General features: G+C 31.2%; 1 protein-coding gene across 1 annotated transcript in view; it reads right to left on the bottom strand.

Moving 5' to 3' along the window:
* Positions 1–14,154, bottom strand: part of LOC134688709 (calcium/calmodulin-dependent protein kinase type 1-like) — a 66,168-nt gene that overhangs the window by 33,188 nt on the left and 18,826 nt on the right. The window contains exon 2 of the mRNA XM_063549449.1: positions 8,474–8,608. Within this exon, the coding sequence (XP_063405519.1) occupies positions 8,474–8,608 (135 nt within the window). The remainder of the gene's footprint in view (positions 1–8,473; positions 8,609–14,154) is intronic.

Raw genomic sequence — 14,154 nt, 5'->3', positions numbered from 1 at the left:
TATATTTTTTGTCCAATCTCACTGTCCAGATACATTGAATTAACTAAGGTACAGAAAAGAGCAACCTAAATTCTGGAATGCAAATACTACTGTGCTACCTTATAACAGTATATAGTATGGACAGCTGTGTAAACAATTTATAAGAAAATATGTGAAAATATGTGATGAAAGAGCAGATGGAACAACAGTTTGAGACCTATATATCAACACCCACTAAACACAATCTTAGCATAGAGATTTATATTAATAATCACGAAAGACAACTAAACACAATCTTAGCATAGAGATTTATATTAATAATCACGATAGACAAAGAAAATTAATTCTTTCTTCACAGCTCATCGATGATCAATGTTTTTGAATTGGCACAAATTGTCAGAAGCCCCTTTTAAAATTAGCTTGATTAGAACTTGATTTTAAACCACATTTTTTAATTGTCTGTACACAGTTAGTAGCCAGTAACTAATTCAGAAGATGTGGTTGGTTGCTGTCCACGTATTAGTTTCAGAATAAATCATGAAATTGTTTTTCTCTTTTGAATTGTTTGACATTTTGCCATGGAGGAGCCTATATAGCTTATCATATGGTATGGGTTTTGTCCTTTGTTGATTGACTGATTGATTGCTGGTGTTTTAATGCCACTTTCAGTACTATTGGTAATATTCTGGCAGTCAATTTTAACTGATGGGAGGAAACAGATTTTGGAGAAGAGAACAACTGACCTGTGGCAGGAAAACTGCATTCCTACTCCTTATTTTAATATTGGGTGCATATTGCATATTTTTTTATTATTAACTACATCTTTTTCACAAGCAGCAGAGAGCATATCTAATTTTCTTATAAAGAAGTACCATAATTTCTAACAATCATCTAAAAACTGAGAAAGTACCAAACAATGACTGTCATTAGTTCTGTTTTAACCAGTCAGTGTAAATTAATATATAATGAATATTAAACTTAACACATTTTCAAATTTCTTTTGAAGATCAGGAATGAAGCCAACATTTAATATGAGAATTCTGTCTTAATGGAAAATGAAAGAAAAAAGAGAATTTCCACTTGATTGTCAACTGTTATGTATTATAATCTAATTTTTAGTTTTCCCATTCCTTTTACTCTGGCCTTGAGAATTTTCAATCAATTTATTTGTTCAACCCAAGGAAAAAACAATCTAATCAAACACTAGTTTGTGCTTGAAATTGAAACAAAACATTGTTTCACAAAGAGAAAATGAATTTTTAATCTGGATGCAAGTTTTAAGTTTTTAGCAAAACACAATTACAAGAAGCAATTATTTACAAGTCTTTTTAAGTTGTTTGATTGGTGAATTCAAATGAAATCCTAATCAAATGCAGTTTTATAAAATGCTCTTGAAATGTGTGGAACAAGTTGTGTATAAATTTTCGGCCCTGTTACTTTCACTAATATCTTTAATGTTGCTAAAGATCTTCATATTTAAGATTTTCTTGATCCAATTTTCTTTTCATTACATCACCAAATGGTTATTATTCTTTTTGTATTGGAACATGTAAATAGAATTATGGACACTAATCTCTTTATTTCCTTTGATAATTTCCTTTTGGGGCTTTTTGACAATGAGGAAGTCGAACATCAAAACAATTGAAAAATGTTACATGGAATGGCATAACCAACCAGATGAAGGCAGTTGCCATATATTGATAACTATGATTTGTAGTGATGGCATGGCATAACCAGATGAAGGTAGATGTCATATTTTGATAAGCTATGATTTGTAGTGATGGCATGGCATAACCAGATGAAGGTAGTTGCCATATATTGATAAGCTATGATTTGTAGTGATGGCATGGCATAACCAGATGAAGGTAGTTGCCATATATTGATAAGCTATGATTTGTAGTGATGGCATGGCATAACCAGATGACGGTAGTTGCCATATATTGATAAGCTATGATTTGTAGTGATGGCATGGCATAACCAGATGAAGGCAGTTGCCATATATTAATAAGCTATGATTTGTAGTGATGGCATGGCATAACCAGATGAAGGTAGTTGCCATATATTGATAAGCTATGATTTGTTGTGATGGCATGGCATAACCAGATGAAGGCAGTTGCCATATATTAATGAGCTATGATTTGTAGTGATGGAATGGCATAACCAGATGAAGGCAGTTGCCATATATTGATAAGCTATGATTTGTAGTGATGATATGGCATAACCAGATGAAGGTAGTTGCCATATATTGATAAGGTATGATTTGTAGTGATGGCATGGCATAACCAGATGAAGGTAGTTGCCATATGTTGATAAGCTATGATTTGTAGTGATGAAATGGCATAACCAGATGAAGGCAGTTGCCATTTGTTGATAAGCTATGATTTGTTGTGATGGCATGGCATAACCAGAAGAAGGCAGAACTTTGCCATATAATGATAAGCTATGATTTGTAGTGATGACATGGTATAACCAGATAAAGGCAGTTGCCATATATTGATAAGCTATGAGTTGTAGTGATGGCATGGCATAACCAGATGAAGGTAGTTGTCATATTTTGATAAGCTATGATTTGTAGTGATGGCATGGCATAACCAGATGAAGGTAGTTGCCATATATTGATAAGCTATGATTTGTAGTGATGGCATGGCATAACCAGATGAAGGTAGTTGCCATATGTTGATAAGCTATGATTTGTAGTGATGAAATGGCATAACCAGATGAAGGCAGTTGCCATTTGTTGATAAGCTATGATTTGTTGTGATGGCATGGCATAACCAGAAGAAGGCAGAACTTTGCCATATAATGATAAGCTATGATTTGTAGTGATGACATGGTATAACCAGATAAAGGCAGTTGCCATATATTGATAAGCTATGAGTTGTAGTGATGGCATGGCATAACCAGATGAAGGTAGTTGTCATATTTTGATAAGCTATGATTTGTAGTGATGGCATGGCATAACCAGATGAAGGTAGTTGCCATATATTGATAAGCTATGATTTGTAGTGATGGCATGGCATAACCAGATGAAGGTAGTTAATATATATTGATAAGCTATGATTTGTAGTGATGACATGGCATAACCAGATGAAGGCAGTTGCCATATATTGATAAGCTGTGATTTTTTGTGATGGCATGGCATAACCAGATGAAGGTTGTTGCCATATATTAATCAGCTATGAATTGTTGTGATGGCATGGCATAACCAGATGAAGGTAGTTGCCATATATTGATAAGCTATGATTTGTAACAATGGCATGGCATAACCAGATAAAGGAAGTTGCCATATATTAATTAGCTATGTTTGAAAGTTATGTCAAACACTGAAAATCATTTTTAAAGATACAAATTTTCCACAAAAGGAAGTACACATTGAAGGACTGACATGGCAAAGTGTATGACATAATCAGATGAGGCTGGAAGCCATATATTGAAATCCTATTACCTGTAGCTACTGAGTTAAAAATGCAACAGAAATGTATTGTAGACAAGGAGTTGACAGGTCAACAAGTATACACCCATCTTTTGGAGTGGCTTGGAATGATATATTCCTCTGATTAAAAGTGTCCTAAATCTGTTCACTATCTTATTCTTTGGACTACTATGGAAAAATCTTTCATCATTTTGGCAATCATTCATAAATATATGCATCAATTGAGAAGCAAATTGGTATTTTTAAAGTATTAGTTTTTTATATGAATTTTTTAAATTCAGATTTCGTTTACAGATAAATCAAGTTTTGATCACATCCTGTTCAATAAATATCACATGAAGTAATGGTTTCCAAGGCAAACAAACATCCTTCCGTTTACGGGACTAATAAATTAAATACAACTCTACCCAATCATAAAGTAATGTGAATGATATATTAGATCCAATAGGGAGGTAAAGGCCATTTTATTTTTACATTTGATGATAAAACTCATATATCATGGAAGATTTCATGACATGGGTAGAGGAGATTAATATAAAATTAAGTAAAAATGTGAATGTCAAATCATTGAAATATCAAACTTCAATCCAATTCTATGCACTATGGAATACAGAGTTGAGTCAGCAAAAGAACTTGTTTCCTTATTTCATAATATTTGTTGAAAAGGTCATTCCATTGAAAAAGTCATAACATATGTTTCAGGAAAACCCTACAAAAATTAATTTACCCAGAATTTGAAAATCTCCCATAACAAATCAATCTTTGAATTGCTTAGTTCAACTGAAATATTTCGTTTTAAGTTTTGCCACATTTTGAATAGTTTGAGAGGAATGCTAAAATATTCAAAGGCTTAAACTCTTAAGAAAGTTGTCAAATCAAACTGACAAATTTTGAGGTCAGTAGTATAAGATGACAAATTATCCTACCAAGTATGAAAGCTTTATATAAAACAGTCTTTGAGTATTGATATGTTTCCGACGGAGAGAAAGAAGATCATTACCATATTTTTTTGCAGTGTGAGTTGCAGAAGTATGATAAAAAGAACACTGTATCACTGTTTATGTTTGATTTAGTGAGAGTCAGTGGTGGATCCAGGGGGTCCTGGGGGTCGGAACCCCACCCTTGTTTTTAGACAATCAATGCATTTGAATGGGAGCATATAGTTGGAACCCCCCCCCCCCCCCCTTTTTTAAATGGCTGGATCCGCCCCTGAGAGTATGCTTAGATTGATAAATTTTATTGCCATTATTAGAAGATGCAGAAATAAATCTTTACTGCTAAAAAAATATATAATCTAAATGGTCTTAATGAAGTTTTTCCATTAACTGTGATATTACTTATAAATAGGCAGTAAAGGGAGCACAGTTAGTCTCCATGGGGATACTAAACACATGGTAGTTAATTTTTTTTATGGAATTTCTATCCATAATATAGGAAACATGTTTCTTCTCATTTAGGAACAATTACATCTATTAAATTTTAAATGAGAATAGATATATCACCTAAAATGGTAAAGTTACTTGGAAATTAATTTTACAGTCCAAAAAAAAAAAAGCTGTACCATTATCCAACAATATATAGTATAAATAGCTTTAATTTTACAAAGCAACAAACACTTCCATAAATCAGATGTTTGTAAACTGGTGTATTATTTCTTTTGTTTACAAAAAATCTTCTGCATGGATGGAACATACATATTCTGGTAAAACTATTTATTAGATGTTTTTTATATTTTTTGTTCATATTTTAGAGTGACTACATTTGTCCTATGTCTGTATTTTTCTCCTTAATATAGACTGACTTATTTGTGTTAGACTTATTTATTGCAAAGAAAATTTTAATCAATACACGTTATAGGCAAAATAAGCAAAAGGAGAATGATCTGTGTCAATACTTTTTTTGACAAGCACTGCCAGTACTTTTCGTGAAGTCTGTACAAATCAACGATTTTGTCACATCAAATCTTAAGTTTTAGACGAGGTATTGACAATGATCAATTACACTGAAATGTGAATAAACAAATCTGTAAATAACATCTTGGTAATCATTGATATCTGCAAAACAAAGACATAACTACGACTATCTTATAAAGACTATTGACATAAAAGGCAAATGATTACCGATAAATATGAATTCTTTATATTGTTTTAGAAACTTGATGAAACTCTTTTCTATACCTGATTTTTTATGCATTTAGGACAAATGAGATTCAAATATATACTTGAGCCTGTAAATTCAGTGGTTGTCTTTTGTTTATGTGTTACATATTTGTTTTTTGTTCATTTTTTGTACATAAATAAGGCCGTTAGTTTTCTCATTTGAATTGTTTTAAATTGTCTTATGGGGGCCTTTTATAGCTGACAATGCGGTATGGGCTTTGCTCATTGTTGAAGGCCATACAGTGACAATCATACCACATCTTCTTTTTTATATTGATAACTCTGATAGAAGACATAGTATACCTAAAGGCAAGGGGATGACACAATACTAATATGAAATATAAATGATAAAACATATAACCTATTATCTATGTACTGTGGATTTATTTATTTTCGTGGGTATCAATTTTCATGGATTGAAGAAAATTTGCAGTTTCGTGGATATTAGATTTCGTGGTTTAGCAATCTCTGTATACAAAGTATACAAAGCCTACATGATATTTGTAATTCGTTGAACATTTGATTTCGTGGTTAACCTGTACCCACGAAACCCACGAAAATTGGTATCCAACGAATAAAAATGAATCCACAGTATAATACTGTTGATGTAAATATAATACAGTAGTTATATGAATTGTTAAATTCGAAAAGAATAGGAACTATTCAGAATCAGTATTTTGTCAGAGCAAACAAATTAAAATGGAAATGATATTTACAAGAAATAATCAACTTTATTGATTGATAAACAAAGCTTTCTGAGGGAAAAAAAAAAAAATTTTACCAGTTTTTTGGAAAACAACTTCAAAACATGGAGAATTTATAATTTAACAAAATTCTTTCTCAATTTGTTATTTTGTTCATTAACTAGTAGATTGTCTTTGGATCATATTGTGAAAACCAATTTCAGAAATTCAAGTGATGAAATTGAAATAGATGTCTCAATTTGTTTTAGAAACAAATGAATGTTTTATGACATAAATTGTACAATTCTACTTCCTCATGCTGTAAATGCTTCTTTGTTCAAGAAAGAATGGTAAATGCCACAATATTTTTTTCTAATATTGTTGAGAAGAGAGATAACTCTTATTCTACCAATCCAATATTGTAAGTATCCTTATCAATGATTTTTGAATGAGTAACATGTGTCAATAGTGGAATATATGAGTATTCAGTAAACAGAAAGTGGATAAGAGATGAAAGTGAAAAGCATCATTGAGTATAGCATGCTCAAATGAAGCTTAATACCAAATTTAAGGAGGCCCAGAGTTATTTCTGAAGAAAAAAAAATGACAAAGATGTGATGTGAACAGATTGACAGAAGAATGAAGGGACAGATGTTAAACAGGAACACATCCTTTTTTCAGAGCTGGGGTATTAAAATTGACTATCAGGGAAAACTCTCAATGGAAAGAACCATAATACCTATTTTCCTTGTCAAATTAAGCATAGCCAGAAATAAGTAGGACATTGTACTTTTGCAAATTCATATTCATAATATGTAAATGAGAATTGTACCATGTGATAATAGTTTGAACTGGACTGGCTTGATATCCTTAAAATCTTTAAAACACGGATATTAAAAGTTGCCATCACAGAGTCCTTGTTTATAATCACTCTGATATTTCTGTCAAGTTGTCAGGGGGTCAAAATCAAAACAATCAGAACGTGAATTTAGTGAATATTTTGAGGTTTTCGTGAGTTTGTTTTTCTTGAAATATGGGCAAAATAAGCAAAGTGGCGTTGATTTCTGGATATGGTCATATTTATTATTTTTTCCCATCTGTAATATCAGTAATGGCTTCATGTTTTATTCCACGGAGACCTTTTAAAATAAAAACATCTTTGATATGTTTTTCAAAGGATGATTTAGTTATGTGAAATAGGATTTTAAGTCTGCAAATCAGCTCTGAGGATTGGAAAACAAGTTGGACAGTATGTTCTAGAACAACATAGTTTAAGTTCAACTCAACTAATTTCTACCTCATTTTAAAAGCATGATGCATCATTATAATCTTAATGGTTTGATTACTTCCTTTTTCACCTTGAGTTTGCAGTTATTGACTGAAAGTTTAGTGTCACAACTGAAGTACTATGTGAATGCTTGATTCTACTACTCCTTGTAAGATTGCCACTTTTGTAATAGCTTCCAGAAAGCTCTCTGTTCAATGTTATCACAAACTGGGATCAACAGGGTCTCTGTTTATTCAGCAAATTGAAATAAACAGCAATTACCAGTTGGACAGAAAGTAATTATATTTGCCATGGTAGACTGAATCATCTGAAAGACTGTTATAATAGATAAGTGTCAGCACAAAGATGGAAGCCCAGTGACAAATGTCCCCTAGAGTCTTTCACACACCTTAATTATTATAATACAAATAAAAATAATAATTCTGGTAATATCATTTTTATGTATTTATCTTGGCTATCTACTTTTAGATAATGTTTGCTGCTATGCTGGTACCAAGCAAATCTGCCATTGTAAGATACATACAAAAATTGTACTTATTCATTTTGGATAATTCGGAAGCAAACATTTAATTATGATGTTCTATTTGTGCAAAAACCTGAAACCTCACTACTAATTTAATGTAATGCTGTGTCAGTAAGACATATATAAAATTAAGTAAAAATGTGGTACTGATATAACAGTTTTGAATTTTCTTAGATTTTAAGGGCATTTATTGTAAACCTTCCGCTTTACTGTCCCTATCTTATTCTTCTGTCCTTTCTAGCTGATTATGATGACCGTAAGTGTTCAAGCCAACTCCATATTTTGGACAAGAATTGCTTTTGTACTATTTAAAATCCTTACAATAAATGAAATATTTGCCTTTGGACATTAAGCTGACAATAATCAACCAATATTGGCACATGTTACTTGTAAGAATCTATACAATACCTCTGTAGAACTCTGATTTCATTCTCCAGTGAGTCTTCTTTGCCCAGTAAACCTTTCCTATCAATACATTTGACGGCTTGTAACGTTCCAGCGTGAGTTTTATCTTCTACTAAGAATACTTCTGAGAAGGCACCACTGAAAAACAGGAAGAAGAATGATAATGAAAGATGACTTATTACATTTCAATTAAAGTGGTACAAAATGTTATCATTGTGTTGTATCTTTTTTAAACACTTTTTAATATCCTTACCATATCAGACTTTAACATTTACACATATCAGTGATGTGACCATGTTTCATGAAAACAATCCAGATAACAAACATGATAAAAGCCTAAAAATCATATATCATCAAACTCTTTTTTCTTTTTTTACACTACATTCCTTTGATGTTTTATAGGAAAACTATAACAGCTTTGGACAATCAGAAATGCTGAAGCAGAACATTCAACTGATTGACCGTTTGTTGATGTTTAATGCCTGTTCTGGAAACTGCTATATCATGCATGATGGCCAATTTTTAATGGTCAGGAGAAGCCTGTGTGGACAGAGACCACTGCATTAGGGCAGGAAAACAAGAAATCATATATAGAATCTCATCTGACAGTATACACAGCACAATAGGGAAGGTTACTTTACTCATAAAACTTAAATGGACATACTGCCTAATAAAATTATAAATTATATTTCAAATTTGTGAAAACTACTTGCAACAAGTTAGAAATATTCCCCACACCCACAGAAGATGTCAAGCTCAATCTAATTATTCATTTCCTCCTACATATATTACCGTTGACTGCATCAGTATGGAAAATTTTATACATGAAACATGAATATGATCAGAAATGAAAAGAAGAGTCCCCAGAGGAAGGATCACTAAACTTTTACTCCATTATTCCAGAAGAGAGATCATTTCTTTCCTTGAAATTTAACACGCGCTAGTTCACAACTTGGTATTGATTTTAATTTCAAATAGTGTCTTCTACTGACTGTATGATGTTGATCATACCATTACCGATGGACTAAATGTAGCTACAATCTTCCTATTATAGCCATCTTTTGAAGTTAAGTTATTTTGTGATGAGAGATTCCTTATCTTTAATTAAACCTACTATATTTTTTTCTTTTGCCCATATGTTACATCACATAGATATCATTTATTCTGCAGCACATCAGTACATATTTCATTCACATTTTACATATAAAATAACTGTTACCAATTATGTTATTTATAGAAAATTTGTCTCCAAGACCTTAATTCAGTTTGGCATTGAAAAAACCTGATAATTGTCTAGATAATCAAATATATCTAAATGTGATCAGAAAAAAATCCACCTGCTTGAAATACCAATGGTAAATTTAGCTTTGGATTCTAGAGATATGACAGTCTGCATGCAATCTTGGTACTGAGTGAGAACAAATCTGATCAAACATGCAGCTTGTAAACATTTCACTTCAAAGGACAATTGTATCTTTGAATTTTTAGATATACATGTGGTCATTGTGGTGTATATTTCAGGGGCACATCCACAACCACGATTTTTAAAAAGGGTGTATTTCCATAACAGTGCAGAAAATGCTTTCATATCAGCTCGTCTAAGAGCTTTCTTTCCGTTACAAGAGCAGTCTTACAATTGATACAGTATATTATTGTTTTAATTGAACTTGGTATTTTTTGTTATTTATCATAACTTTATTTCATTAAGGTATAAGGGTAAATATTTCATGTGAATGTCTAATGTCATGAACCTGGGTAGTAGTTGTATTTTGACATATCTAGTAACTGCACATATCTATTTATTAATCACAATCATGATCCAATAGAACATCATTCAGGGTCGTTTATAAAAACTTTGCGGTATGGTTTTGCTCATTGTTGAAGACTGTACAGTGACTTATAGTTGTAAACTTCTACGCCATTTGGTCTTTAGTAGAGAGTTGTCTTATTGGCATTCAAACCACATCTTATTTTTATATATAAACCTTATTTTTTATTACCCACTAGGTATTTACTTGAAAAAAGAATATCATAAAGATACAATTAAAACACTAAAACACATAGATCAGTGGCTTTAATCTCCTTCAATAGTTCCTAGTGATACACTCGAGGATATCATATATATTCAATTTTGACCTAACTTAATCATGAGTGCAGAAGTTGAACCCTAATATGAAAAAGAAGATGTGGTATGATTGCCAATGAGACAACTGTCCACAAGAGACCAAAATGACACGGACACTAACAACTATAGGTCACTGCACAGTCTTTAACAATGAGCAAAGCCCATACTTCATAGTCAGCTATAAAAGGCTTCTATATGACAATGTAAAACAATTCAAACAAGAAAACTAACTAGTCTTAATTATATAAAAGAATGAACGAAAAACAAATATGTGACACAAAAACAAATGACAACCACTGAATTACTGAGGCTCCTGACTTGGGAAAGGCACATTCATTAATAATGTGGCGGGGTTAAACATGTTAGCGGGATCCCAACCCTCCCCTAACCTGCATAATGGTCCTCCATGCTTCTTTAATTAATTTTAATTTTTAATCTTTAATTAAAGGCAGAAATGCCAGACTGGTATTTGAAGTGAGAGTAAAAAAAAACCACTGATATAGCTTTGGATGACTTTTTCAACAGTATAAATAAATTGTTATTCATAAAATTGATTTTTTTTATATACATTTAGTTTGTATTAAACCTGAATTTTTTAATACTCATTCAGTTTGTGTTAAAAAGTACATGTCCAAATATGTTATATTAAATTTCTTATTAGATTTTGATGGCTTAGTAACGTCTTCTTGCGTGCAGATTTGTGTGTAAATCATATTTATTTTTTTGTGATGAAAAGTACTTATGTTCATTCAGTCATATAATTACAAACCTATATGTAAACCTTACTTATTCTGACTTGAATTCAAAATGGAATTATGTGTGACATTTAAATTTGAAGCATATTTTTTGTGTAAATGTATCTTTTTCAATCAATATGAGAAAATTTTAAGCTTACAGTACTTTTTGTGTAAGATCACTGAATCTTTATATATACATAGCAAGAATTATAATATTACATTTAAAAACAGTAAATTATTGTCACGCATATAACTACTGGTATTTGAAATTTACTTTTTGAAATGAAAAAAAAGGTCATTTTATAAGTGATTTGAACATGTTAAAAAGCCTGTAGAACAGAAAAACTATTCTTATGGTGTACTGTACTTTCACCATTTACTATGTTAGTAGAGGGTTGGGCCTTCAAATATTTTAATCAGCTAATTATCTGAAGACAGGAGTCTGTAATTGAGCCGTTGTAGTTTATTGCTGTTTTGTGTTGTGCCATTGCACCACTGACCTAGGTTAGGGGATGGAAGACACTTTTAAACATGTTTAACCCTGACACATTCTATAAGTGCCTGTGCAAAGTCAGGAGCCTGAAGTTCAGTTGCTATTGTTGGTTCATGTCTGTTTTTCTTAAACTTTTTGTCATAAAATTGACTATTGGTTTTTTCAATTGAATTGTTTTAAGTCAGGGCCTTTTATAGCCATCTATACAGTATTGGTTTTTCCCATTGTCGATGGTTGCCTGCGATTGCCTTCATCCACATTATTAAACCTTTGGTGTATAGTTGTCTTATTGGCAATCATACCACATCTCCTAATTTTATAACATCTATAGTTAAGACACAATAGAAACATTTTTTCAAGATACAGAGTTTCTAAAATGGAATGTCTAATTGAAATTTCTATATTCTTTTTTTTTTTCAATCTCTGAGACTTCTCGTCACTGATTTGTTTGCAATAGCTATCTTCCATGTGAATAAGTAACCAATTTAACATACATGTCTCATCAGATTTTGTTAAAAGACTTAGTTCTGACCAGACAAAGAACCAATCATTCTGATCTATGTTAGAGGTCACAGGGTTTCTACTAACAAATTTTGGGGATGAGTCATTCTCTTATTTCTGAATAGCATGTTATCTAAATAAGAAAGAAGTTTTGTCTTATTAGTGCTGTAATTATTGGTAATGTTCATGGTCTTCTTCGAAAATTATGGTTCCGTGCTAACTTTAATAAAAACACAACAATACCATTTCAATTATTAAATGTCTGTTTTAAACACTAATATGGAAATGTATTGTGGCATTTAAGTCTTTTGACATATTTATAAATCGCTAATACAATTATATGATTACTTTAAAGATTTGTAAAAAACCATATCCTGATAACTGTTTTTATTTTGAAACCTATTTTAGTATACCTAGTGTTACATGATAAAATAATTAGATAAAAGCTATGGGAGGCAGACATATACAAATTTACATAGAAAATATATTCAATAAAGCTAAAGCTTGTCAGCCTTGATTATTATTTACATATCATATACAATAAATAAACTTTATACCCCATCAAAAAGTATTCAAAAAGGCTTTCCCTCTCATAAAATCAGTACACCGAAACATAAAAAAACATAAAATTTTACAAAAAGATCTGAATATACTTAAAAAGTAATTTAAAACATTTACTAAATGTTAATGGAGTTCTTTCAGCATTACAGAACAATATCGATGTAAAGAGTCTATCAAATGGTCTGTATTTATACACTGTTAAATTATAACCTGGAATAACTTACATAATACATAGAATCCTTTAATATACTATTGGTATGCACACCTTTTGTCGTTATTTGACAGTAAAAAAAGATGTCAATGTATTCATGATTTATTTTTGGTAAAGTTGATGAATTTATCTCATCTTATATTTCCTTTCCTACATTTAAAAATTAACACAACAAAAAGACTACCCATTAAACATAAAATTTGTAAAAACTAGTTTAGATGAACATGCAAGACACTCATAAAAGGCTAGTCTATAGCAGACTCATAAAGAACCTGCTTAAGTCTAAAACACAGTGCATAATCTGAAGAATGAATAAGGATTACTGTACATTTAAAACTATTGCAATGCTTTTATTACCGTAATGCGAAACATGAGACAGTATATGGTTTACAATACATGTAATAGAAACTTCCATTTATTATTTCTGAAATGCCTTCCCTTTAAATTTTTTTGCAATCACATTTATAAATGTTTGCATTCTAACCTGTAATCAGTGATTTGTAATAATGAACACAGTAATTTCTGAACATACAGTATATTTTCCTAGTTAACAAAGAACACTCACAGGTGTTACATCTAAATGCATGTTTTTTTTGGTGGTTAAATTCAAAAGTTGGGTATAGTCCCTACTTTTCTAAACTCTGAGTGATTAGAAATTACCATAGTATACATTTATATATTTTGGAATTTCAACCAAAGATGAAAAACTGTATTCTTCCATCACTGTATTGGATACATAAACTACATAAGTGTCCTTACAAACAACAGTATATTGCTGGGTCTTCCAAGTGCTCCACGAAACCTTTTTCTAAATTATTAACATCTATTTTATCAGCAATCAAAGACAGGCTTTAAAGTTATTGTGAAACTGCCTATTCTAGAGGTGGTGTGAATCAGATGTGTATACTTAATAAACTGTTATCGCAGAGATATGTCTTGCCTTTTTGTAATTTTGATTATGAAAATGTTGAAATCAAAATAGCAATACCTTAACATCTTACACAAGTTATGCAAATATTCAAAGTCAATGAACCATGACTGAGTTACATGGTTAAA

Source organism: Mytilus trossulus, chromosome 1 (assembly GCF_036588685.1).
Source record: "Mytilus trossulus isolate FHL-02 chromosome 1, PNRI_Mtr1.1.1.hap1, whole genome shotgun sequence".
NCBI lineage: Eukaryota > Metazoa > Mollusca > Bivalvia > Mytilida > Mytilidae > Mytilus > Mytilus trossulus.
The sequence above is the reverse complement of the archived record's forward strand: the minus strand, read 5'-3'. Positions and strand labels throughout refer to the sequence as shown.